At 41.6% G+C, this 27268-nt stretch overlaps 1 protein-coding gene across 1 annotated transcript in view; it reads left to right on the top strand.

Moving 5' to 3' along the window:
• The first annotated feature begins 6283 nt into the window (after positions 1–6283).
• Positions 6284–27268, top strand: part of Sec22b (SEC22 homolog B, vesicle trafficking protein) — a 26262-nt gene continuing 5277 nt past the window's right edge. The window contains exons 1-4 of the mRNA XM_050124780.1: positions 6284–6494; positions 12311–12420; positions 18948–19108; positions 20559–20705. Of these exons, the coding sequence (XP_049980737.1) occupies positions 6420–6494; positions 12311–12420; positions 18948–19108; positions 20559–20705 (493 nt within the window). The 5' untranslated portion in view covers positions 6284–6419. The remainder of the gene's footprint in view (positions 6495–12310; positions 12421–18947; positions 19109–20558; positions 20706–27268) is intronic.

Genomic DNA, 27268 nt, shown 5'->3' on the forward strand with positions numbered 1-27268 from the left:
GAAAAACCAAAAAAAAAATAATAATAATAATAAATAAAAAATAAAATAAAAAACATTTACAAAGTTATGAAGACATAGATTAAAAACAAAATTCTTCCAGTACAACGTTTGGGAATCTCCCTTTTTTCTACTCCCCAAAATGTGGCTTAAATGTTATTCAAGTCTTAAAACAACACTACATACCGTCTGCCATCCTAGCATCTGTTTCTGTCTGGAAACTCGTGAGAGGTGAGGTTAGGGCTTCTAGCCTACTTGGACTTCAGCTTTTTCTCAACAGTAACTCATAAAACAGACTGAAAAAATTCAGGCAACAACGTGAGTGTTGTGAAAAACCAGAAGCAGAAGCTGGGGAGATGGTTCAGTGGGTTCGGTGGGTTAGAGCCCTTACCATACAAACAGGAATATCTGAGTTCGAATCCCCAGTACTTGTCTTAGAACCTCCTGGTAGTGTGTATCTGTAACCCCAGCCTTGGGATGCAGAGAAGGGGAGATCACTGTTGCTCGCTGGTTGGCCAGCTTGCTTTGGATTCAGAGTCAGTGAAGTGACCCTGTCTCCAAAGGTAGGGCATAGGGACTGGGAGTAGCTCAGCTGCTCTTTCAGAGGACCCCAGATTCAGTTCCCAGAACTTACACAGCAACGTAGCAGCTCACACAGTCTGTAACTCCACTCCCTGGGGATCCAACACCCTCTTTTGACCTCCACAGACACATACAAGGTGTACAGACATACGTGTGGTCCAAACACCCATTCACATAAAATTAAATAAAAATAAAAGACAAGGTGAAAAGCAACAGAGGAAGACACCTGACATCACCATGTGCTCTCACACACTACAAACACACACACATACACCACACACACACACACACACACACACAAGCACACACACACAAATCCATGCCCCCTACAAAGAGAACCCAAAAGACATAGGTATGATAGAGTGTGTCTATAATTCCAGCACTTAGGAGGTAGGAGTTGGCAGAACAGGAGTTCAAGATGATCCTCAGATATATTGTAAGCTCAAAGCTATCCCAAGTGATATGAGATCCTGTCTCAAAAAACAAAAGTAATTTAGAGTCCAAAACACGATTCAGTGATTCTAGACAGGATTTTAGCATTTATAACAACAGAAGTGGAAGTCCACAAAAAAATACATATCGTATCTTAGAACATAAAAACCATAATTTTCAGTAAAATGATACATATCACACAGAATGAAGAGACCCATAAAATAGACACTGGAGGGCTGATGAGATCGTTCAGCAGATAAAGGCGCCTGCTGCCAAGTCTCATGACCACATCTGGAGCCCCAGGAGCCATACAGTAAAACCAGAGGACAAGTCTCACTGTCCACTGACTCCCACATGTGCAGTGCGGTACCTGAGAGCACACACACGAACACTTGGCCTTCTTGTTCAATTATATCTTCACCAACTTTCTATTTTTGCTGCTTTCCTTCACTGCCTAGGCTTGGCTGTGTTAAAACCAGGTTTGTAGACCAGGTTAGCCTTGGACTCAAACGTCTTTCAATTGCATCTTCACCAGCTCTCTAATTTTGATGGTAACCTTTCAGGCTGGACTCACACTCAAAGATTCACCAGGCTGTGCCTTCCCAGTGCTGGGATTAAAGGTATGTACCACCACAGCTGAGTGTGAGTTTTTCTTTAATTCCTTTACACAGATTGGAAAATTAGCTGGGTGGGATCTTACCCTGAGCTCACCACTCCCTGTTTTCCATTTTTCCATTTCTTAATCTGTTTATCTCCATTCCACTTCCCAGTGTTCCTTTTCTCCTCAAATTATACATTTTGTATTTTTACATTCTCAGTTTGCACATTGTCATTATAATTCTTCATTAGAGTTAATATTAATAACCATTATTATTAATAATAATAACCATTATTATCATATGACAGAGTCTACCGTAGGTTGTTTTGAGCTTTCCTCTGCCAATGAAATTAATCCAGATTTCTTCACGATAGCCTCAAGCAGACTCTTTGGACAAGAGCAAAAAGCAGCCACATTTTTTTTTTTACCAAAATATCACAAGAACAATTTCTAGGTAACATATTAAAATTCTTCTCTGAAACTTCTTGAGCCACACCACCCCCAAGTTTGAATCATCCTCAGCACCACTGTCTTCTGTGCTCCTACTAGTATGATCCATAAGGCCATGCTTAAAGCATTCCCCTACTTTCCTAACCCAAACTTTAAATTCCTCCAAACCAAAAACACGGTCAGGCCTATCACAGCAATACCCCAGTCCCTGGTACCAACTTCTGTCTTAGTTAGGGTTTCTATTGCTTCATCTGAACACCACGACCAAAAAGCACGTTGGGAAGAAAGGATTTATTTGGCTTACACTTAATCCATCATTGGAGGAAGTTAGAACAACAACTCAGGCAGGGTTGGAACCTGGAGGCAGGAGCTAATGCAGAGGCCTTGGAGGGGAACTACTTAATGACTTGCTCAACCTGCTTTCTTATAGAACCCAGAACCAGCAACCCAGGGATGGCACTACCCTCAATGGACTGGGTCCTCTTTTATCAATCACTAATTGAGAAAATGCCTTACAACTATCTCATGGAGGCATGTCCTCAACTGAGACTCCTTCCTTTCATGACTCTAGCCTGCATCAATTTGACACAGAAAAAACCAGTCAGTCTAGTGCCTTAATATGAATTAATTTAATTTGGATGTGTGTGTGTGTTATTCAATTACTTAGTAAGGTTTAAGCATTCCCTGGCATTGCAAGAGAATTCCCCTGCCTCTCCCAATTCCCACTGCCAAGGTTCTGGAATTTTATTCATTTCATAACATTTGTGTGTTATGAGGTGAAGGATAGACATGGACTTTAGCAATTTGAATATTCCTTTTTTAATTAAGTATAAAACAGTCAAGGAGGGCCTTCCCTGTACCTCGGACAGTGTTGGTCATTGTTATGTGGCTCAAAGGAGCAAAGAACAAGGCAGTACCAGATGTGTATGGGACTACGCAGAGAGCCGGAAGCAAAGATGACTCAGCTTGCAGAGTCCCCAGGGTCTGAGTATCTGGTCAGACACAGTATTAGCTTTTTCCAGCTGCTATTGAGCAACCTAAGAAGATCACAACCCCTTTTTTTTGGAATCGCAACTCCAGTGTTCAAGGGCACCAGAATCATGTAGTATGTTTAAAAGGAAACCATTAGGGTTTCCTTTTATGAATGTTGTTTCAAGAGATGATTGGCAGAGGGCTGAGGATGTAGATCAGTGGTAGAGCCTTTGTCTGGCTTGTGTAAGGTCTGAGTTTGTTCTTCAGAACTGGGGGTGGGGGGTGGGGGTAGAACTTGACCCGTTTATTGGGGTCTGGTGCCAGCCCAGACCATAAATTATTTTTCTCGACCAGACCCCAACATAAACTATCTCTCTGGACTGTGCGTGGAGGCGCAGGAATAAAGACACAACTCACATGGCTTTATCGGGAGGGAGATTCTCTGGGGTCCCTCATGAAGACCTGAGTTCACATCCTGAAGAATTCTTCTCGTTTATTCTCCAAACAGCTTTTATACCAAAACATAAACTGAGGGGGGAATTCATTAGCATTCTGTCTCCTAGGTAACCAGGTAAATGGCTTTTAGTCATGTCCACAACTACCTGTGCTTTCTGTCATGTCTTCCTGGTCAGTATGCTAGCTGTCACACAGGCTGAATTAACATCTCTTTTCAGGCATCCTCCAAATTCCAAAGAAAGTAACAAAACGACATCCTGACCTTTTGTTAGGTTAGCGACAGCCTGTCTGGAAGGTTACGTGACCACTTCAGATACTGGCTATGGCTTTAGAGCCTGGCTGCCAAACCATATAGAAATATGGGCCTACACCCATTAAAGAAATTTTGTGACTAAAATTAACCCCAAGTAGCCTAAGCAAGAGGAGTGGAATTTATCATAAGAAAACAATGGTAAATGGCATATACTCATGAAAACACATAATTGAATCCAGTTTTATGTGCTAACATAAAAGTTTTAAAAATTGAAATACATTTAAAAGAAGCAATGGTGCCTGATAGTGCACAGGCAATATGCACACAGGCCTAGGAGATGCTGAGAGCCTCAAATGGAAACAAAGCTGAGACTCACACTCCAAGACACCTTCTCTACACACACCTACTATGTTTTGCTCTCTTTGCTTCCCTGACCCACATGGCAGTAGCCTTATTGGAATATTTGTCATTAACTTCCTAATACTATCAGGATCGATGCCAATCGTTTGAGATTGTGGTAGAAGTCATATCCTTTTTGAATGGAAGGGAGAAGTTAGAGATAGCTATGAACATATTATGACTCTGCCAAATTAAGCATTATACACCCCCAGATTGCTTTCCACTGCACATTGTCTCTGTTAACACCTAATGTTAACACCATCAGTTTCTTTCTCTTATCTATTCCAATTCTTCATCTTTCATTATGAAGTCAATCACAGGGTCTCATTGAGTCTTAACTCAAAAGCCTCATGAATAATTCTGAATAATTGCTGAAGGTAATTTAAACTGTAACAAAAGCATATACTATTTATCCTATGTAATGTCTGTCGGTACTGCGTGTACTACAGTACCATGCCTGTAGTGTGGCGCCTGCACTGCCTGCACTACAGAGGGGTCGTGAGTCTCGGGCAAGGGCCTGGAGATTTAAAAACACAAAGACACACAGAGACACGGGTCATCCTTGAAACAAGAATGCCAAGAATGCCCACTTTATTGTGTTCCAGGGAAGCTTATATAATGCCTTCCCTGACCAATGGCCACGCCTCAGCTCTCAGGGGCCTTTCAGTGGCAGGGCCACCGGAAACTACTCCCCTGTCATCAGGGTTCTGTGCTCAGAGCAGCTGTAGGCTGCTTAGAGCAGAGGAAAACAAATTATTTACAGGAAATTTAGGGTCTGGTGGTCCCCAGTCCCAACAATCCTATATCTCTAGGTAAAGAAGAACCACATCAGAAGCCAGGGGTGGTGGTTCATACTGTAGTCCCAGTATGTGGCAAGCTGAGGCAGGATGTCATGGTGACTAGCATGTACTGGATGTGAGTTCTAGGCCAACCTGACCTGCATAGCAAGATCCTGTCTGAGTGGGGGGAGAGACTGTGAGAGAATGATTATCATATCAGTATTTAAAGTTGAACCGGAACTCAAATTCCATTCACATCACTGATAGCTATGTGACCTTCTTGGAAAAATTCTTTCTGAAGCTTCTCCAACTATGAAGTGGGGGCCTTCAACTAACAAATTTTACTGGGCTGTTTGGCTAAATTTACAAATATTCATAAGACTATAAGCATTTAACAAAGAATAGTTGTTACTGATGTAATAAATTCATTTTTATAATTTCATTTTTTTAGCTTACAAAACCATTGTACCTACATGTTTTCATCTAATATTCACAAAAACTCTAGTCTAGAGACCAACAATATCCCTTTCTTACAGATGAGGACACCAAAGAACAAAGAGACTAGGACCCCTTCTTAAGCGTAGCTGACTAGAGGCTGCTTCAAAAGCAAGTGAAAACTAAGTCATTGGAAAGCCTGGTAAGATCACCCTTTCTGTACCATGTCAGAGGCAGCTGAGAGCCTAGATTGGGGGACAACCTATGCAATTTTTGTTCATTTGTATAGTAAAAATTCTCTGATCTCTTTTTAAAAATTTCATGTGTGGGTGTTTTGTCTCCTCTTATATCTGTGCACCACGTGCACACAGAGGCTGTAGAGGCCAGAAGAGAGCTGAACGTCAGTCCTCTCAACGAGCAGAGAGATCTCTTGGTGTTTTCAAGTCTCTCCAGTCCCTATTTGCTGATCTTTTGCCACTAACTGTTTAAGAACCTCGTGACGTCAACACTCAAACCAAAAAACCCCACAAAAAAACTCTGCCGAGACATACACTAATGTAATACACACACACACACACACACACACACACACACACACACACACACACACAGTTTTCTGTAACAAAAAAAAATAAGAAAACATAAAGCTTTTCAATTGCTTCACACTCTGTTCGTCTAAAAGTTTGCTCTCAGTCACCTTTCTAGCCCTTTTTCGAACACTTCGAGTGTAAAAAAAAACTAGAAAATCATTTCAGCTTGGGTGCCACACCCCTTCAAGAGACAGGATTTAGTGAAAGAAAAAAATCACAAAAGTAGGCGGGAATTGACTAGTTGGCGAGGTAGGTGGAAAGACTGAGGAACTAAAGTGCTGGTGGTTGTGGTTCTCGGCGGGAAGTCAATTGGAGGGACCGGTAGTGGAAAGCTCTGGAGCCGTTTCCGGCCACCTCAGCGGGAAGCGGAGACGCCAGCGGCTAGCTGTTGGGGAAGTGAGCGGTAGGTGTAACCGGCCACCGCGGGAGAAGAGAGGACGGCGACTGAGGCGGCCGGGTCTCCATAGCCTGGGAAGATGGTGCTGCTGACGATGATCGCCCGCGTAGCGGACGGGCTTCCGCTGGCCGCCTCGATGCAGGAGGACGAACAGGTAAGCTGCGCTCTGAGCCCGGAGCCCTCCAGTCGCTCCCAGCTATGGATTCCTTCCTTGGACGAGCGAGACCCTGGCAACCTCGCAGGCACCCCCTCCTCTCCCGTAGCTCTAGAACCGTTTGTTGGTAGAGAGACTACCTGTGAGAAGAAATCTTTGTCGGAGGAGTTAGAGTTTGGTGTTACCTGTTTCTCTTTAGACAAAAAGGATACCTTTGTCTCATTGTGATCACCCAGCCAGTTTGAGATGAGTTTTTAGGGACTTTCTTAAAATTCAGGACTTTTATTTTCTGCTGCCGCTAAGGCTGTTGTTGACTTCTGTCGGGGAAGATCACCCTCGTTTCTTCACCTCCTTTTCCTGTAGCACCTGATCCTTGACCTAGCCCGATGACATCTTTTGAAAGAGGATGAGGTAATATTGCCACTTGTAAAGTTGTCAAAGTTCAGTACAGTTCCTACCTCCACAGTTATTGTTCAAATGAGACCAAGAATATGATCTGAATAAAGGAGATGGCAGGGTAGGGAGAGAGCTGGTGGTAGAAGATACATACTTTGGGAAATATTTTTCCCATGAGGGGTAGCAGTGGGGTAGAGAGGAGCAAAATCTGGGCAGTTGCATTGAATTCTATTGGGGGGGGGGTGAAAGTGGATATGAGATGCTATTTATTGTTAGTGGGCCCCTAGTTTCTGCTTGGATAATTTTCAGAAAAATTCATAACTTTAAACTTGGTATTTATTTGTTATCGATCTGCCAAAACCGGTTGCTTTTGTTTCATTGACAAGAAATTCTCCCCAGAAGTGTTTTTGTGATTGTGAGTTCATTATTTCCCTTCAGTAATTTCGATTTTAAATAATGTCTTTCTGAACTCTTAATGTCTGCAGAAAGCACCCATTGTATGCTGATCTTTGCCATCCTTACAATGCACAGAGCATTGTAGAGTGTCCAGTACACAGCAGTGCTGTCCCGAGCTTGCTAAGTGTGGTACTTCCTCCGTCCTCATACTGTCCATGTTACAGTGCGTGCTCCCGTCACCCTTAGTGAGGCTTACAGAGAATAGGCTGCTTGCTTAAAGTCACACAGCTAATAAGCTGGGGGCCCTGTTTTACCTGGCACTGTTCACATTTAGGACTGAATGGTTCCTTGTTGCCAGAGACTGTCCTGTGCCTTGTGGGATGTCTCCTAATATCCTTGGCCTCTACTTCCAAATGGCAGGAGGAGCACATTCTCTGACCTCTTGTTCAGACACTTCCAAAAGTTCCTTTTGAGAATTGCTGATTATAGTAATCAGCTTCTGTTTTCTTATCAGTATCAGTTTGGCTCTAGACCAGAACCTAAGTTCCTAGCCACTGTCTGTTCTGCCCCATTTAAGACTTTTCAACCATGCATTCAATTCTTATGAATACAGAAGTAACTTTTTTTTTTTTTTTAAATTTGGTACATGTTCCATATAGCTGGTGCTTGCTTGCCTTGAATTGATCCCTCTGCTTTATTTTTTTGAGACAGGGTTTCTCTGTTTAGCTTTGGTGCTGTCCTGGAACTAGCTTTTGTAGACCAGGCTGGCCTCAAACTCACAGAGATCTGCCTGTCTCTGCCTCCCGAGTGCTGGGATTAAAGGTGCGTACCAGAAATATCTTTTACGGCATAGATTATTTTGACCAAATAGTTATATATTCAGTCCGCTAATTATCCAAGCCAAAGTAATTCATGTCCTTTTAATTATTTGTACAGTACTCATGAGGTTATTTTTGGGTATTTACTAGGTGCCAGTCCCTATATATGCTGTTAACTGCTTTGTTAGGGAGAATGACTGGTTACTAAGATAATGCAGTAGAGAGTGACACATATCGTATAGACAGGGCAGTTTATACAGTGCTGACTGTGTGGGCTTAACTAGAAAGTTAGGCTTAGGGCAGGCAGAGAGGTTCTTCAAAAACCCAGACTTTTAGGATGTTTGCCGTTTCTTTTATCTACCTTTCTATTCTACCTCGAAATTACTGTATTTGCTTTAATTTTGCTCTAGTTCTGGAAGGAAGTTCAGCTTCAGGAAAGGTGTTAGAACCAGGTAGACGATAGGGAGCCAGTAAGACAAGTACCTGCTGTACAGTAGAACTGCCTCGCTTCCCTTGTTTAAGGGCGGTTACTATAATTGCCTACAGACGAAAAGGCTGGTTCTTGGTCAAACTAACCTTTGACCAGCTGAGTTTATCAAGGATCCAGAGATGATAAGACCTTAGCTAAATGTCCTTAGAGAAAACAGTGATCTTTGGCAGCACTAAAGTATGTGGGAAGTGGGAGATAATGAGAAGGATGAGGTCATCACCCTGATATCAATGATGTGGAACTTGACTATTATGCAGCAGTTGAGGGGCCACCCGTGCTGGAAAGAACTTCTCACCCGTGCTTTGTAAGTATACCTGGTATATTCATTGGTTTGTAAAACAAAACCGAGTCTGAAACCTTCTTAGAAAGGTAAAAGATGCTGTTTGGTAGCACTAGTTGTCTACTAGGCCTAGTGAGATGGCAAAAGTACTGTGGTTCTGAGGCAAATCACTGTCTTGTACCTTTTGTCATAATATAGAGTCAACCCTACACGTACTAGAAACCCTAAATATACCCGTGGACGACCTCAAGTTCGCCTCATGGCAGAGCCAGCTGTTTTCATTCTCGTCATTATTGGAGTATTATATATCTCACAGGGCAGACAGGTGTTTAATTTCTTCTACATGAAGTAGAAAGCACAATCAAGGGCATTTAGGTATTTTTAGCTGAGCTAACTGACTGTGTGTCTTTTGTGGTTTTGACATTGAAAGCAAGTCACATTAGTCTGTAAAACAGTGGTTATGTTGTTTTTTTGTGGAGTTTTGATCAGCTACCACATAGCTCCTTGAGCATGTCCTGTGAACTACATGATTGACAAGACATGGTCTAGAAGGTGGGATGTCATAGAGCTTGAAGTGGAGACTGTGGGGTCAGATTATCTAGGTCATATCCTAGTTCTTCCCTTTCTGGCCCCATAGAGTCCTTGGTCAATTTTGGTTTCTAAAGTATAACATTGGAATAATAATTCTAATCAACTCCTAAGTTAAATAGGGTGATTAAATTAGTTAAATTATGTAAACTCTTCAGAATAGTCCCTGACAGAAAGTGTTAACTTTGTTTATTTCTATAGTGTTTTCCGAATTCTAGCCTGTCTTTAAATTTACAAACCAGATTTACACACACTTTGTATAAAGATGCAATGAACTGGAGTGAATGAGTATTTTTTATACTGTAGAATTAATCCATGCTTATTTAAAGAGTTTAGTGACTTATATAACCAAAAGTGCAAATGGTGTTTATTTCCTATAATCTGTACTCAAATATTCTCATATTCCCCTCCCTCTTCTCTTCCCCCCGTGTATGTATGTAAAATTAAATAATACTATAAGACTATACTATAAGTATACTATAAAAATACTATAAGACTGACTTCATTTTTCCACTAACAGTTGTACGTGCTGAATGTTGTCTCATATCATTAAATATTTTAATGCCTTCCTAGTAGTCTATTGTGTAAATATGTCAGAAAAACTATTATTTAGCCAGAATGATTTTGTTCTTAGGAATGTTAATGCCAGCTGTACCAGCGTTAGTGTTGATTGTCATACTAGAATCTCTATATGTAGATTTGCCCAATGTGCATGACATTGCTTTTTTTTTTTTTTTTTTGCAAACTTTGAAATTGTAGCATGCTTTCAACCATTATTTCTATAATCAGTATTACTTTTAGTTTTGTTCTCTCAGATTTATATTGTGTCTTAGAAAGCTGGGAGATTTGTATCAATTTTTATTTGATTGTCAGGGTTGTGTGTTTGTGAGCTGTTTGTTTTGTTTTGGGTTTTTGCCATCATTTTCTTCAGCTGTGCCTTTAAGGTGTTCATCTGCCTTTAGCAACTGAAGAGCAATGTTAATTTATTGATTTAGGAGTGAAGATTGCACATAATATTTTCTAAAGTCACTAGGAGATCCAGTGTGGAGCCATGGTTAAAATCATGCATGCTGTTCTTCATTATCACTTAAGTGACATTCCCGACATTAGCTGGATCCCTTACCAGTGCTGGTATGGGTTCAGATCTCTTTCTTCACATAACGTCATGCTGAAGCAAACAGATTGGTAAATTCCATTCACATAAAAATAGGATGTCGTTCACCATTTCTTACTGATGGAAAGCATATAATAATATTCGCTAACATCTTCTGGCATGGATAGATGCATGTAAGCATACTGCTTAATATCGTTTACTGTGTGAATTGACATAATATGCACATGCATATGTACACTGATACTGAAGCATGTCTCAGACAGATAGCATCATATCAGATCATTGTTATAACAGCAATACTGAACAAGATGAATCCACAGTAAGTGCACTGAGTGGACTCTGTCTGACTATCCTGGCTTCCCTCATGCTTATTGATCACCCCATTTCTATTGGCATTCTAGGTCACTGTCTTTGTGTCCTTGCGTCTTTGCAGACCTGTCGTGTTGGAACTACCTCATTGTTTCTACTGTTGGCTCAGTGGCGTATGTCTGGAAGCTAGATATTTCATGGTGTGTCCCTCCCAGACTGTGGGAGAACTAATATTACCACTTTTATTTCAGCATGATGAGATGTCTGCCAAAGGAAAGCCAGTCTATCTTTCTATACAAAATAAATAATTCCAAAAATGGGGTAATTAGGGCTTTCTGTCACATGGCAGTGTGTATAAACTGGCTTGTTTATAACCAACAAGAGATACTTCTCTAGGTCTAGAGACTAGACATCCAAGAGGACAAGGCTAGCAGACTTGGTGTCTGCTTCTAATTCATAGATAGCAACTTTGTGTGGGTCTCTATGTGCTACAGGGGCCAAATTAGCCTTCTGGGGTTTCATCCAGGGGCATCAACCTCAGCCATTAGCGCACATTCATCATAACTGACCATCTCCAAGAGGCTCCACTTCCTTACCATCAGCTTGGTGGTGAAATTTCCAGCTTGCAAATCTGAGCGGTAGAGAGCTTCACAGCATAGCTACAGAATGCCCTCCTTCCTCCCCAGGATGAGGATGAGTTGGCAATGGCTATTGGTTTCTCACTCTTCATGTAGTAGGTTGGTAAGGAATGCCGTTGATCCTTTCCAAGTGGTGTGACTACAGTATACCCCTCCTTTTCTTTTTAAGAAATTGTTCAGAGAAATACTAACTGTTCCATTTGAGTGTTATCCGTTTTACACATATCTCTCTGAGTTCACATTTGCTGCCTAGATTGGAGAGTCAAAAAGATTCTGGTAATAAAGGATAGTTGGCCTTTCTGCCTAGTTAAAGTGGTAGTGTCCGTGGAGTTTTCAGTCACAGATAGTTTTACTTAAATGCTCTTCCACTTTTGTGGAAGATTCTGTTGATACTCCAACATCAAAATGAGAGTCACCGGCCTTTGGTTCTCAGAACTTTCTCCAGGGTGTGTCACAGGATGTGTGGTTTCGTGCCAGGAGCTGTGAGGGAAGTGGGTGAGGAGGAGGATAGTACCCTCATGGTAAAGAGAACACTGAGTGCCTTACATGTAGTTGACATACACACTTTTGCTTCTTAGCAACTAAGTACTGGGGTCTTGGAAAAACTAGGAATTAGATTTTCTTATTTGTTCTAAAAGTTAGACATTTTTCTTTATTGAAATAAATCTTATTAACCGCTAAATGAAGGATTTTATTTACATAGTATTCTTGTGATATCATGCTGCTTCTAACTGATAGAGCTTTGTGTGTGTGTGTTAAATTCTTCAATGAAGTTATCTTCTTTCAGTCAGGCCGGGACCTTCAACAGTATCAGAGTCAGGCTAAGCAGCTCTTTCGAAAGTTGAACGAACAGTCCCCTACCAGATGTACCTTGGAAGCAGGAGCCATGACTTTTCAGTGAGTATAGCTCTGATTTCCTTGTGATCATTTAAGTGTGAGACTCAACAGTAAGGCTGGGGAGATGGCTCAGTGGTGAAGAGCACTTCCTGTTCTTGTAGAGGACCAGGTTCCGTTCCCAGCACCCTGTCAAGTGGCTCACAGCCACCTGTAATTCTAGCTCCGGAGCATCAGATGCTCTCTAGTACACTTCCGTGTTGCCTCCACTCACACACATACCTACCCCATATACTCTGTTTTTAAATGCATTTAAAAATAAATGCATATATGCATCTTTTTAAAAACATTTTTTAGAAAGTAGCAGTGTTGTTTCCTCCTGTGAGGCTTTATGCAAGAGTACGTGCATTTGTGCACACATGTGAAGTGCCAGAGGACAGCCTGGGGACAGCCTCAGGCTCTGTCCACAATAGTCTCTCTCACTGGCCCAGATCTCCCAAGTAGGCTAAGCTAGCTGGAGTGAGCCCCAGGGATCTTTGCCTGTCTCCTTCTCCAGTGCTGGGGTTATAAATGTGTGTCACCACACCTAACGCTTAAAACAACAACAAACGTGTGTTCTTGGGGCTTCAAGCTTGCAAGACATGTAGTTTACTAACTAAGCCATCTCCCCAGCCCAGAAAAGTAACAGTTTCTTAAACATAAAGATATCTTTAAAACTAGTCTCTTTGTGGAAGCACTTTTTCTGGCCTTCTTTCTAGAAAACTGAACTCTTAATTTTTTTTAACTTAACATGCTTGTAGTAATTTAAATTGTTAACCTGTGCCCAGCAAATTCTATTCCATACCTGTCATGTAATAATAGGTAACTTCTTGCTTTAGAAACAATCTTGGAGCCAGACACAAATGGCTCAAAGACATTACCAAGCAAAGTAATATAACATCTCCAAGGTTTTCTCTTCAGAGGATTTCTCTACAAGGACTTTAAGGAGATTCATAAGTTTTTAGCATGTTGCTTGATACATAGAGAATAGACAATAATATTTAAAAACTATAAAAGAATTTAAAAGCATCAAAGTCGGTGGCTGTGGAAGTGGTGGTTTTATTACTGAGGCTTGAACTCAGTGCCCTCATACATGCTAGAAAAGTACCCTCCATTGAACAGTATCCCCAGGCACTCCATGGTTATGAACAATGCCCTTAAGAAGGGTGGAAGGAACTGTGTTACTTTCTCAGCGCTGTACCAGAGAACCTATCAGAAGCAAAATAAAGGAGAAGGGTTTATTTCTGTCTCCATGACAGCAGTAAAGTCACAGTGGGGAGGGCTCGAGACAGCTGCTCCCCCTGCATCTGTAGGTGGGAAGCAGAGAGGAGTGCTGCTGCTCAGCCTGCTCCACCAGCCCTGGATGTCAGTCCACAGAGCCCTGATGTGTGTAGGGTTGGTCTTTTGTCTCGGTTAAGGCAGTGTAGAAACTCCCTCAAGGAGTCACTTCTAGATCCTGTCAAGTCAGCAGTATCAACCATCTTTATTGGATTTTTAATTATCTATAGATAATTGGTGTTAAATGATACATGCCAAGTTGAGTCTTTAAAAATCAGAAAAGATTGAAAAGGAAAGATGTTATAGAAGATCACAACAATGTAAAAGAGGATCAGCTAAGTAAGCTTCGTTGTGACAGCAAGCAGCTCAGGTGGAAAGGTCTGCTAGGACAAGGAGCTGCTTGCTGAAAACCAAATGGCTGATAAGCAACATTGCAAGCAAAAGTACTTCAGCTTATCAAAGTCAGGTATGCTTTAAAAAGAAAATGGTGGACACCACATTTTATAAGGTAATTATGTATTATCTGAGGCATTTTTAAAGATACTTTGATTAGGGGCTGGAGAGATGGCTCAGAGGTTAAGAGCACTGACTGCTCTTCCAGTGGTCCTGAGTTCAATTCCCAGCAACCACATGGTGGCTCACAACCATCTGTAATGAGATCTGGTGCCCTCTTCTGGCCTGCAGGCATGNAAAAAAAGATACTTTAATTAACACCAAAAAAGAGCCATTTGGTCATATGAGGTAGCATGCGCCTATAGGTTAATACAGGAGACCTGTAGGAGCCCATGAGCTGAGACTGGCAGCCTAGACAAATTAGCCAAAAGAGTACAGATGTATCCATTTAATTATATATATGATACAGTTATCTTCCATGTCTACAGGTTCTGCCTCTGTGGAAGCCATGTCCACAGCAAAGGACCATGCATTGAGAATATTTTAAAAACTTGTATCTGTTTTAAACAGACATGGGTTTTATGGTTTTTTTTCTTCTTATCATTACCTAAACAACATAACAGCTATTAAGAAGGCATTTATACTCTATTAGGTATTTAAGATGATTTGAAGTCTAAGAAAAGATACACATGGATTTTTTGCAAATATTGTTTCACCTTGTGTTAGGAACGTAGGCATTTTCCAGTTTTAGTAACTCTGGGTACCCTGAATGCATCCTGCAGAAGATACTGTAGGACGATCGTGTAGCTCTACGTGGACTAGAGGACAAAAGACCTAGGAAAGAGTTAGTGAACTTGGAAAGAGATTTTCTTCTGATTCCTGTAGGACTCGCAGAGTCTTGGCTTTTTTTTCTGCTGAAGAGCTAGTGAAGGCTTTTTCTTTGCTGGACCTTGTATTGTCTCCTGGATGCCCACACCTCCTAATGGGCCAGTGTTCTCCTGATAGAGGCACATCAAATGACCACAGTGCTTTAGAGCAGGGCTTGTTAAACTTTTCCACCTACTTTTCTGTCCATGAAATTTTTACGTCACTGAATATATAGGTACATAAAATGGACACACAGATATTTGCTGGTCATAAATTATTCAAAATTTTATTTTAAGTCATTCTTTGGTGTATAACTAAATTTGTTATTTTGTTAAAACATAAGCAAATTTACACGCTCATGAGATGAATGTGTCTTATTTTTACATAAAGGATTGAGTTGACTGAATGTTTGATTCTGCAGGGTATAGAGCATCATCAGTGTTTTTCAGAGTTTATCTTCATTTTGATTTTATAGTCTTCAATGCTGAGGATGCTGCTTTGCATAAGTATGTAGTGCAAGATAGCAGAAGCGTGGTGAAGGCCATTTCAGAAATTGGTGGGAATTCTGTCCAGATTTCAAGCCAAAATTCATTTAATGATTTTATTTTTTTAATGCAACTCAAATAGCAGGCTTTAAAATCAAACATGACTAATACTACTTTGATAGTTACATAGTGAGGAATAATGATAGGGAAATGTCTTTGTTTTCTAATATAAAATCATTATTTACTCTCTAAGAGCAGAAAACTTGCTATAGTCCACAAAGGAACACTTCAATTCATGACAGAGCAGCCTCAGAACTGAGCTCGTGTGTCCCAGGCATTTGTAGGAACGTGTGTTGACACCTGTGTTCAGAAGTGAAGCTGCAGCGAAAGCGTGTCATGCATTGTTGCAGAGCCCTGATAGAAATGCCTTGTTCATATGGGTTCCAGTTTCCATTTTGTTTTGCTCATTCAGAAACGTTCTGGTGTTGCCAGATTTTCCAGAGTTCTACATTCTTCTAAACAGTGCCATATAGGGTCACAATCCACCAGCTAAGAAGAGTTGTGAGCCCCAAGTACATACAGTGAATGTTCAGCTGATCGATTCACAGACACACAGACACACCCACAAGTGTACAACTTGTGGGGAACCAGATTTGCAAAGCTTCGGGAACAGCTGTCTTTTGGATGGTCACTGACAGTTCTGTAGAAACCTTGTGAAATCATCCCGAAATACCCCCGCAGATTATCACTCTTTATACCTGATTGTCTTCCTGTACTGACAACTGTATACCTTTCCCCATACTGCGGGGGGGGGGGGGGGGGGGGGGTGTGTGAAAGCATTCACTCAGCCAAACCTTTGTTCTCATGGTCAGATCTACATAAGCTACTCCCCTACAACTATCCTTATTGACAAGAAGAGCCCTGAGCAGGAGGCACTGAGCAGAGGACAGTATGTCTGCTCTTACTGATAAACAGGTCTCTGCAGCCCTGAATTCTCTAGCAGCAGACTCAGGAAGGTGTAATCCACTGGTCTTTGCTCTACCCTAATAAGTTATTAATATTCTGTACTTTCATTTGACACAAGGTCTTATTCTAGGAAATTAACTGTTTGTACCTTTGCAGGAAAAAAAAAAAAACAGCCCCAGAGAAAGAAATTCCTTCTCACCTGGGTGCCTGCAGATACAGCACCGGGAGGGCCAAGCTCCATCCTAATCCTCCTTGGGGAGCTTCACAGCCACACCCATTCCGAGATATAAGGCACTACCTTATCAGTCTTTTATCCATCCTGTTAGCCCTAAAATAATGTCTGCTTGATTACTCTATGCGTGTATAAACTAGAAACCTAGTGGGAGGGGTAGAACAGTGAGGAACATGGAGGAGGAATACCGAAAGGGCAACATCAAGAGAGCATCACAGCGAACATAGAGTAAATGGGTCGTGGTAAAAAGACTTCTGTGAGCTAGTTTATTTCACTTACCCTCAGACCTCATTAGTCAGGTTTTCGCCTGCTGTAGCGATCCTTCTGAATCCCGAGAGGTTTAGTGGGGTTTAACCCCAACATAAACCTCGATAAAGAAGCTGGGCTTTAGAACAAGAAGTGAAAATGAAGTGCTTTGAAGAAAGCAATAAATTCCTATTTGTGTGTTTGAAGAAAGGGACTAGAAGAAAAGGGATTATAAAAGTTTCACAGAAAAAAGAGATTACAGAGGCTTGAACAGGAGAGAAGGAACGGAATTTGTCCAGGTGTGGAAAAGCACCTCTGAAGCAAGTGTGTGGGGTCTGGTTTGTCATAGACATGTCCCATTTGACTGTGATGAAGCGTGACTGTTTCATCGGAAAGGCTATGGACACTACGAGAATATGCCTTTATTTTACTGGTAGTGTGTGTCCTTGTAGCTTTGAAGTCAGGCAGTAAGTCCTGTTTACTCCTCTGGGAAGGAAACTAGCATAAATGGTGGCACAGATTAAAGTTACGGAGGTCAGTGAATTCAGGTGCCCGTGCGAGGAGGACAGCAGTGTCGTACAAGTTACTCCCTGCCTGAGAGAGACATAAGTCTTTAGATGTCCCTTAAAGGACTCTAGGATGCCTCAGTCAGGAACAGAAGGCAGAGGTGCGGATTTGTGTCTGACTTTGTCCACTGCATTTATGAGCTCTATTAGTATATGTTTTGTTAGGATAGAGTACCGTGAATAAAAGCTTTGAAAAGCTTTAGTAGCTTAACTTTTCTTCAAGAATAGCCCGTTAGCTTGTAGTCACAAAGCCCCTTCCTTTCCAGAATGCCAGAGAGCTCACTGCCACAGAAAGGAGTCAGTTTCACTGTTGACATTTTCCCAGTTGATTAGAATTCCTCTGTACCTGGCTTTTTCTTTTGGGCTACCAACCAGTTCCCAGTCAGGACATGGAGACTTTGGATGCTCGGCCAAGCTTGGGCTTGTTTCTGGATGCCTCTTTTAACTTAAATTGGTGGTTTTTTTTTTTAACCTTTTTGCCTTTTTTTTTTTTTTTTTCCTGCTCTGCCTGTTGGCTGACAGTGCCTGGCTGGCCCCAGGCATCTCCCTTTCTTTCTCCCTCTTTCTCTCCTCCTTCTTCCTTTTTCATTCTCCTCCTACTTATTCTCTTTGCCCACCAGCCCCACCTATCCCTCTCCTGCCCAGATATTGACCAGTCAGTTTCTTATTAGACCAGTCAGGTGCCTTAGGCAGGCAAGGTGAAACATCAACACATCTTTTCATAGTTCAACAAACACAGCATAAACAATACGTCTTTACATCTTTAACATAGTCAGCAGAAACAAATGCAACACACCTCTGCCTAGTTAAAGTAATATTCTACAACTTTCTTTCAACCAGAAATAGGCAGCTTGGCTCTTTTTAGGTGACTTTTTCTGTGCCAGTAAACACTATCTCATTTAAATTTCAACATTTTGTCCTCCATAAATTTTTAGTTATATTTTATGTTGTAGATGGAAGGACTTTAATGTATGTACAGTAATATTTTTGTCATACAGGGTCAAAGGATGGATGAAGTCACACCTGTAGCTTTCAAAAACAACCTCTTAGATCTTAATATATATTAATTGAATAATTGTGTGATTAATAAACAGTCACAATGTTCCTACTCTCTTGTGGGTGCTTTTCCTATTTTATGTATATGAGTTTTCTGCTGCATGTGTGTGCCTGTGTATGTGTGCACATGCCTGCTGTTCACAGAGGTCAGAAAAGGTGTTCAAATCCTCTGGAAATAGAGGTACAGATGGTTGTGAGCTACACTGTGAGTGCTGAGAACGAACTCAGATCCCTTTCAAGAACAAGTGTCCTTGATGCTGAGCCAGCCTTGGCAGCTCTGTTCTTTTGGATACATATTTAGTAGTGGAAAGATAGTTGGTTTCTTGGTTCTAACAATTTGTGATCTGAAGTGAACCGTATTACTCAGGTCAGAGTTTTCAAAAGCTGATGTGGCCCTAAAAGTCAGCCTCAGCATGAAGTACGGGTCCTTCATGAGTAACTGTGTCCTGCTTTTTCCTCCAGCTACATTATTGAGCAGGGCGTGTGTTACTTGGTCTTGTGTGAAGCTGCCTTCCCTAAGAAGTTGGCCTTTGCCTACCTGGAAGACTTGCACTCGGAATTTGATGAGCAGCATGGGAAGAAGGTGCCCACCGTGTCTAGGCCCTATTCCTTCATCGAATTTGGTAAGACTAGACCCTGCCTTTCTCTGTTAAGGGAGTAAACATTGTGGAGAAACTTTCTGATAGACTGGCTATAATATTCCTGTGGAATTTGCCTAGTTAAATAATAGGAAGAGTTTGATTCTGTCTCTTCTCCAACTTATCTTTTTGTCTCTTTGAATGAAGAAGGCTTCCTTCTTATCAGTAAACTTTTCCAGTGTTTTGTCCTGCTCCCATGTGCCTTTCTGTAGTTTAGTCTGGGACAGATTCTGCATGGCAGTACACTTGACTGCCTCGCCACAGCTGAGCTCTTTTCGCCTATCCATAGACAACAAAGTGAGACTAATTTTATGAAGTCAGAGTTTGGAAATCAGTAAAGATGATAATTTTTTTTCAGTAGAATAAGAAGCTCTAATTAGAAAATATCTGGTATTTGGAAACCCTGTTTGCTACACTCAGAAGTAGCAAGTGTGAGTCTGTGTTTGCACAGGAATTATGGGAAGGTTCAGCACCAGTCAGACCTGTAAAAGATTGTGGTGTCAGTAGGTCACAGGATATGACCTGTGCATGATAAACCCCGGGAGCTAGAACAGGCAGAACCAGAATACATTGCTGAAATCCTTAGTCAAAAGAGAAGCACTATTATGTGTTAGAATTTCTAAAGTTTTTAAGTTTGTTAGACAGGTGCATCATCTTGCTTTTAGTAATAGAGAAAAAAATGGCCTAATGCTAATTTTTATGATATATAATTTTCTAAATGATATTTTTCTGGATGATAGATTTAGTAAATCCAAGGGAAGAGTAAGACAAGTGTACTGCCTGCTCCCTTTTACTGCTGGAGATCCTTCATGGCCAAAACCCGATGTGCTCCGCACAGGCCAGCATCTCAAAGTGCAGGAAAATGGAGCAGGGATTGAAAGCCAAGTCAGGTATCAGCATAAACAGCAGTAAATTGTTTTAGCAAGAGTTGAACATATTTCTAATAGGTCATTCCCACAGTTCTGTATTGGTGATTTTGGATGCTTTTTATCACATGTGATTTGAAGTTGAATTGTGGGGTAAATTTGGAAGGTAGACTGCTGATCTAACTCTTTGCCATTTTAGGCTGTGCTGATAAAGTGTTGCCAGCGTTATTTCAGGGCATGTGTACAATTAAGTCCTGGAACCCAGAGGTTCTCTGAATACATTTGAAATTTTTCTGTTTTCGGTAATGGGTACTAGAATGGAGCTTAATTTCTCTATGGATTCTGGTAGTAAATGCCTCAAACTCAGAGGTGTCCCTGGACAGTTCACCTGAATAGTCGTCTTAACACTTTACAAGGAGGCCAAAGCCAATAACAGAGATGGCAGATGTAGGAATAAACTCAAGGCAGTGGGCAGTGGCCAATCTTGGAGTAAAACTCAAGTCTTGATGACCTATTTCAGTGGCTTGATGGACAGGAAAATTGTTAATGGTTGTCTTTCATCATTCTAGATACCTTTATTCAGAAGACCAAGAAGCTGTACATTGATAGTCGTGCTCGGAGAAATCTCGGCTCCATCAACACTGAATTGCAAGATGTGCAGAGGATCATGGTGGCCAATATTGAAGAAGTCTTGCAGCGGGGAGAAGCACTCTCAGGTATCTGAAAGCAGAATCAGAGAACAGCTTGTCAGAGTGTAGCTGGGACTCCCAGGAACTGATTACACGGCAAAGCTTCCAGTGTGCTGGGGATTTTACCTTGCATGACTAGTTCTGTGCGCTAGAACAGCGTGAAGGACTCACAGAAGCAGTTACAGTTTCTTAGAATTTACAGAATTAAGTAAATTGAATACAGAAGCATCTGTACAAGTTAAGGAAACATTCCTACAAGTTCAAGGAAGTGTTAGGTTCTCCATGTCTCCTTGGGAAGCGTTACTGCTCCTAGGTCAGGTTAGGAGATGCCATTTTCACCAAGATGTTCCTCCTCTAAGGCTATAAAAACATCTAGTCTGCTCTCAGCTTCTTCATCCAGTCACTTATTAAATCTCTGTTGTGTTCTAAATCCAGAAAGTGAGGGGAACGCAAATACGTCCTTCTCACAGGTCTACAGGCACGATGTCCCAGCCATGTCGGCTTCCTTGGCGTCCTCACCAGTGCGTTCTGACCACAGTCACCTGTCCTTTCAGAGCTGGCTCTTGAAGACACTTAGCTAGTCCTTATAGCTCAGGTCCCATTGTCTCCTTCCTGGAACTCTTAGAGTCCTTGTTTACACAATCATTAGCGTGTAAATTCATTTGTATTCGCTTGTTTGTGCGTGTGCACATGAGTACTGAGTACGGAAGCAAGTCAGCTTTGAATGTTGTTCCTCGGGTACCATTCACCTCGGGTTTCTTGAGACAGTCTGTCCCTGGCCTATTTTTCTAATTATAATTGGTTTTCTAATTATGCAAGGCTGGATGACCCAGGGATCACCTATCTGGTGCCCAGTTCCAAAATTACACTTATATGCCACCATTACTGACTTTGTTATATCAGTTCTGGGAACTCACACCCAGTCCTCGTGCTTGCATGGAAAACACTCCCTTCACCGTCTGAGCTGTCTCCTAAGCCATTAACTAATGTGTTTGTTTATTTGCCAACTTTAAAAAGTCTTCTCTGTGTGTATATGTTTATCATGTATGTGCATATGATTATGTGTGCAACCTCAAGTATTGATCCTTGCCTTCTACCTTTTAAGTTATTTAGACTTTTTTAAAAATTTATTTGTTTTTTAGTTTTTTCATAACAGGGTTTCTCTATGTTGCCCTAGCTGTCATAGACTTGCTCTGTAGACCAGACTGGCCTCAGACTCACAGAGATTTGCCCCCTGAATGCTGGGATCAAAGGCTTATGCCAGCATCACCTGGACTTTTTTTTTTCTTTTTTAATTCAGATAGTGTTTTACTATGTAGCTCAGATTGGCCTGAAATTCACTCTATAGATCAACCTGGCCTTGAACTCACAAAAATTCACCTATTCTGGGATTAAAGGTGTGTGCCACAGCCTTGAAGTCCTTGCACTCAGTGGGCTTAGGCAGAGGGATTTCTGTGAGTTCAAGGTCACCCTAGTCTATAAAGTGAGTTCCAGGACAGCTAAGGCTGTTACACTGAGAAACCCCGAGGGGGCGGGGAGCATGTGCCACCACACCACAAGACAGTGTCTCTTGTCTTGTCTTCGCATGTGCCTGTGAGCTTCTGGGGATTCTCGTGTCATCTCCTGTCCTCTTGCTTCAGAGTACAGCATCTGGCTTTACGTGGATCTGAACTCAGCTTGTGTGGCAAATACTTTATTCATTTAGTCTTCTTCCTAGCCTATATCAGATATTTTTATATATTTTTTATTAATGTGTCTTAAATGTATACTTTATATAATACATAAGCCTATATTTAATATAACTACTTAAATATATTTACTTTGTTTCGTAGTTTTGAGATGGTCTTTTTAAAAATTTTTGAATTTATTTTCTGCTTATGAGTGTTCTGTTTGCATGTATGTATATATGCCACATGTGTGCATTTGTGCACGCTCCCCAGATCCCCCCCACCCGGAACTGGAGTTATGAATGGTTGTGAACCATCATGTGGATGCTGGGAATTGAACCTGACCCTCTGCAAGAGCAGCAGGCCCTTTTAACAACTGAGCCGTCTTTCCAGCTTCTTGAGACAAGGATTCACCTGGTCTGCAGGTGTAGCCCTGATTCACCTTGACCCATTTGCTTCTGCTTCCTGAATGCTGGCATTACCAGTGTGTCCCGCCACACTCAGTTTGTTAGGCATGTTAAAGTAAGTCAGTATGTAAAATTAAGTAATTATAGATAGCTAGATTAGATTGAAATATATGTGATGTTTAATGTTATTTGAATTTGAATATGTACATGTAAGCTCTTAAGTTGTGTGCTTGTATGTTTGGTTTTTATTCGTGTGCATGTAGTATCCATACATGCTTGTGTGGTGTGTGCCTGCAACTGTACATCTGTGCTTGGGTGTGTGAAGGCCAGATGTTGCGCCTGCTACCTTTCTGCTGCTCTCCACCTTATTTATTCAGTCAGGATCTCTCTCTGAGCCTGGAGCTCCTGGGACCTGCCTGTCTCTGCTGCCTGGTGCTGGGCATCCAGACACATGTCACACCTGGCTCCTGTGTTCCTCATGTCTGAGTGGCAGTTTTTTTTTGCAAACTAAGCCTTCTCCCCAGCCCCTAGTTTTTTGAAGATTGCTATGAGTTTTGTGTGTTTCACACACTTTTGTATTTCTCATTATAATGGTTGCAGACAGATTCCATAATAAATATTTTTACATTCAACGTTGCTGCATATTTACTAGCAGGGGCTTGCCTTTGTGTACTGAAGAACTTAGCCTTTATGTTAGCAGTCCTCAGTTACCACAGCACACAGCTTCATACTCCTTAAACATCAAATTGTGAGTAAGTGTGTACATTTTTATTGTCCTAGACTTTCTACCTGAGATAAAGTAGACTAACATAAAAATTTTTCTTAAATCCCAAATTTTTGTATTTCCATTTATCCACAAGGTCAGGCTCTCTTGCAGAGCTCTAGTTGGCTGCAGAGCTAACAGACACGCTGAACGGCAAGGATTTGCACTTCTGACTTTAAGTATATTTGCCTGCTTGGTGAGATAAGAAACTACCTCAGAGGATCGTTAAGTACATAGAGAGGACTCCACACCTCTCGAGTGCTCATTTGTTGTAGGCAGTCAGCTAAGGGAGTCTTTCTGGGCCGTTCTATTAGTTACTTTTCTCCTTGCTGCGCTCAGACACCTGACAAAGCAGCCTAGAGGAGGAAGGTTTATTTTTGCTCACAGTTTGAGGGGATACAGTTGATCGTGTCATGTTCATGGTGCTAGGGAGTGTGCAGCTGGGTTCCTTTCCTCCTCACATTCAGAGTAACTGGAGGAGCTGACCAGAAGGAGGGCAGAGTTCATCGGAACCCACCTCGTGCAGCCAGGTCTCATCTCTGAAAGGTTTATAGTCCTAGAACAGTGCCCTAGCTGTGGGGTCAAGCACTCAAACACAGAGCCTCTGTGCCATTTTAATTCTAAACCTGACACTTACTGTCTTTATGTGATACAGGCAGAGCAGATCGGTTTCAGAGAAGACAAAGTAGAGATCTGGATCATTGTGTGTCTCACCAAAAACCACACTGCTAATATTCAGCAGACTCCATTGGTCCCTGGAGTCCTTGTCTTCTGCTATTGCTGATAGCTTTAAATGAATGTGACTTCCACCACCACCCCCGAAAAAATTCATAGTAATGTATGCAGATGGAATAAAAAAATATAGACAGGAAATAGTTTGTGAAAGAAGTCGTTGGGGCGAAGCTTACCTGACTTGAGCATATTTCAAGGCAGTGAAGAGATTGCCATCTCTATTAACATTGATCTTCTCAACCTGCTTTTCCTTCTAGCTACTTGTCTATAGCTCATCAGCTTTGCAAGGAAGGCAGAAGAATAAATCTTGTGCATCCCAACAAGTTCAGCTACCTTTTTACTGCCCAGTAAGCGGTAGGCTGTTGCTTTATTCAAGGGTTGACACTGCTTATTCCACAAAGGCAAGAGTCACGGGTGTTTTGATGCTCTCTGTCCTCTAGCATTGCACGGGCCCTGCCGTGATACAGGCGTTTGCCATATGACTCCTAACAGAATCTCGTCTTTATACACCACAGGTTTCAAAATGCTCTTATGCAGAGGAATTCTCTTAAATATTACTTACTTCAGCCCAGGAGTGGTGGTGCTTGCCATACTCTGGGTGGGAAGATCAAGGGTTCAAGACCAGCCTGAGCCTCATAACAGCACCCCGTCTGAAGCAGACAAATGGTTGCTTATTCCAGATGACCTTGTCATTGTTGCTTTCCTGTTTCTTCTCACAAGTGTAGTGTCATTTAGCAATTGTTTTTTAGCAGAGCTGTGACTTAATAAGAGCAGTTTTGATGGAGATTAAACAAGGATCTTAAGGGGAACAGAGGAAGTGTGCACTAGAGATGTGGGTGCAGCTTCTCAAGAGGAAGGGTAGTAGCAGATGTTTGCTGAGCACTGACTGTATCCCGTCCTAAGTGCTCAGGATACAGCATACACACGTCAGTCCCTGTCCAGCTGGGCATCATTCTGTTAGAATCAGCCAGACTCAGAAAGACCAAATGCTGAATGTTTGCTTTCATATGTGCCGATGAAACTAGGGACGGGAAGATGGGGAGAAGGGAAAGGAGTGAGTGGGGTTCCTGTGATGGCAAAACAGAGAGGGCGTGAATGGGGGGCAGGGAGGGAGGAAGTTAGTTATAAAAAAGTATAATGGCATGTATATGTAAAAGGGTAATAATGAAATTTATTACTCTGCATACTAAATTTAAAAGTTAAAATGAGAGAAGATCCCTGACTCTGCAGGGCAGTGATGGCGCATGGCTTTAGTCCCAGCACTTGGGAGGCAGAGGAAGGTGGATCAGTAGTTTGAGGGCAGCCTGGTCTGCAGAGTGAATTCCAGGACAGACAGGGCTACACAGAGAAGCTCTGTCTTAAAAAAACAACAACAACAACAAACAAACAAACAAAAAAAAAAACACCTGACCAGTTGAGATAGCTTCTGGTAGACTGACCAGAGAGAAAATGGTTATTTCTCTCCCCTAGTGTTTCCTTTTCTGACTAGGTGTTTTGTTACTCTTGGGACCTGTTGCTAATGTAGTAACTGTTGTGCTTACATTAAGTAATTCCATAGTTCTCAATCAAAACCAATCTGTTAAGTAACTCCAAATATTCCAAAGCATTGTCTATTGTTTGCTTGTTTGTTTTGGGATACTTAAACTAAGGCTGGCCTTAAACCCTGGTCCTGAGGCCGTTGGTGGTGGCGCGGTGGCGCACGCCTTTAATCCCAGCACTCGGGAAGCAGAGGCAGGCGGATCTTTGTGAGTTCAAGACCAGCCTGGTCTACAGAGCTAGTTCCAGGAAAGGCTCCAAAGCCACAGAGAAAACCCTGTCTCGAAAAACCAAACAAACAAACAACCTCCTGGTCCTGGTGTCTCGTCTCCATACCACTGGGATTATAAGGCGTGTGCCAGCACACCCATTGACAAGGAAGAACCAACCAAGATTATGAAACAGGTTTTCAAAACTTTTTCGAAAACAGTTGGGTTGGAATTTATTTACGTCAGTTAGAATATTTGCTTTCATTGTTAGGTTATGGAAGAAGATGGCCACATTACAGATGTTGGGGGTGGTCTTTGTGACATTGCTAAAGGCTTAACTGAAGAGATATTTGTGGGCTTTGTTATGGCTTTTAGAATCAGTTTAACCAAATTACAATTTAACTTTTGTGTGTGTGTTGAAATACTATGTCTGATAGCTCTGATTTTGTAATAATCTTTACTCTGTGAAGAGTCTTGGGATTAGCAATCACCATGGAAGTATAGCTTAATACTCAGTAGACAGATGATTAATTGAATGTAGTGATAGGAGCGGCAGGGCTGCGTCCCCAGCACCCGGCCGCCCCCATGGCTAGCTTATGCTCGAAACTGTATTCTTTTAAACACTGCCTAGCCCGTTATCTGTAGCCTCTTATTGGTTAGCTCTTACATATTGTTCTAAGCCATTTCTAATATTCTGTGTAGCCCACAAGGTGGCTTACCAGGGAGGATCTTAACCTGCGTCTTTCTGGAGTGGGAGAATCATGGCGACTCCTGACTCAGCTTCTTTTTCCCAACATCCTATTCTGTTTACTCCGCCTACCTATGTTCTAACCAATAAAATGGGCCAAGGCAGTTTCTTTATTAGCCAATGACCTTCCTCCATCATTTCCCCTTTTTCTGTTTAAACAAAAAAGAAAGGCCTTAACTTTAACATAGTAAAATTACATATAACAAAACAGTTATCAAGTAAGAATTACAGTTACAATATTTATATCTATTTTATCTCTTATCATAACTAAGGAAAACTATAACTATTTATTCTTCAACTCCATCAAAGACTCCAGAAGGATATAATATTACCTAAGTAAACAAGAAATCCAAAACTCTAGAAATGACAGAGACATCTTGCTGCCTGGACAGTCACCCAAAGTTCCTCTGTACCATAGGGGCATCCATCTTCGGCCTTCAGGCCCATAGTATCCAGCAGACATTTTCATCAAGCAGGAAATTCCAAAGACAGTTCAGTCACTATCTGCTGTGTCCTGCAGAATGTCTT

This window comes from Alexandromys fortis, unplaced genomic scaffold, assembly GCF_014885135.2.
Source record: "Alexandromys fortis isolate MF-2015 unplaced genomic scaffold, M_Fortis_MF-2015_v1.1 scaffold_235, whole genome shotgun sequence".
Taxonomy (NCBI): domain Eukaryota; kingdom Metazoa; phylum Chordata; class Mammalia; order Rodentia; family Cricetidae; genus Alexandromys; species Alexandromys fortis.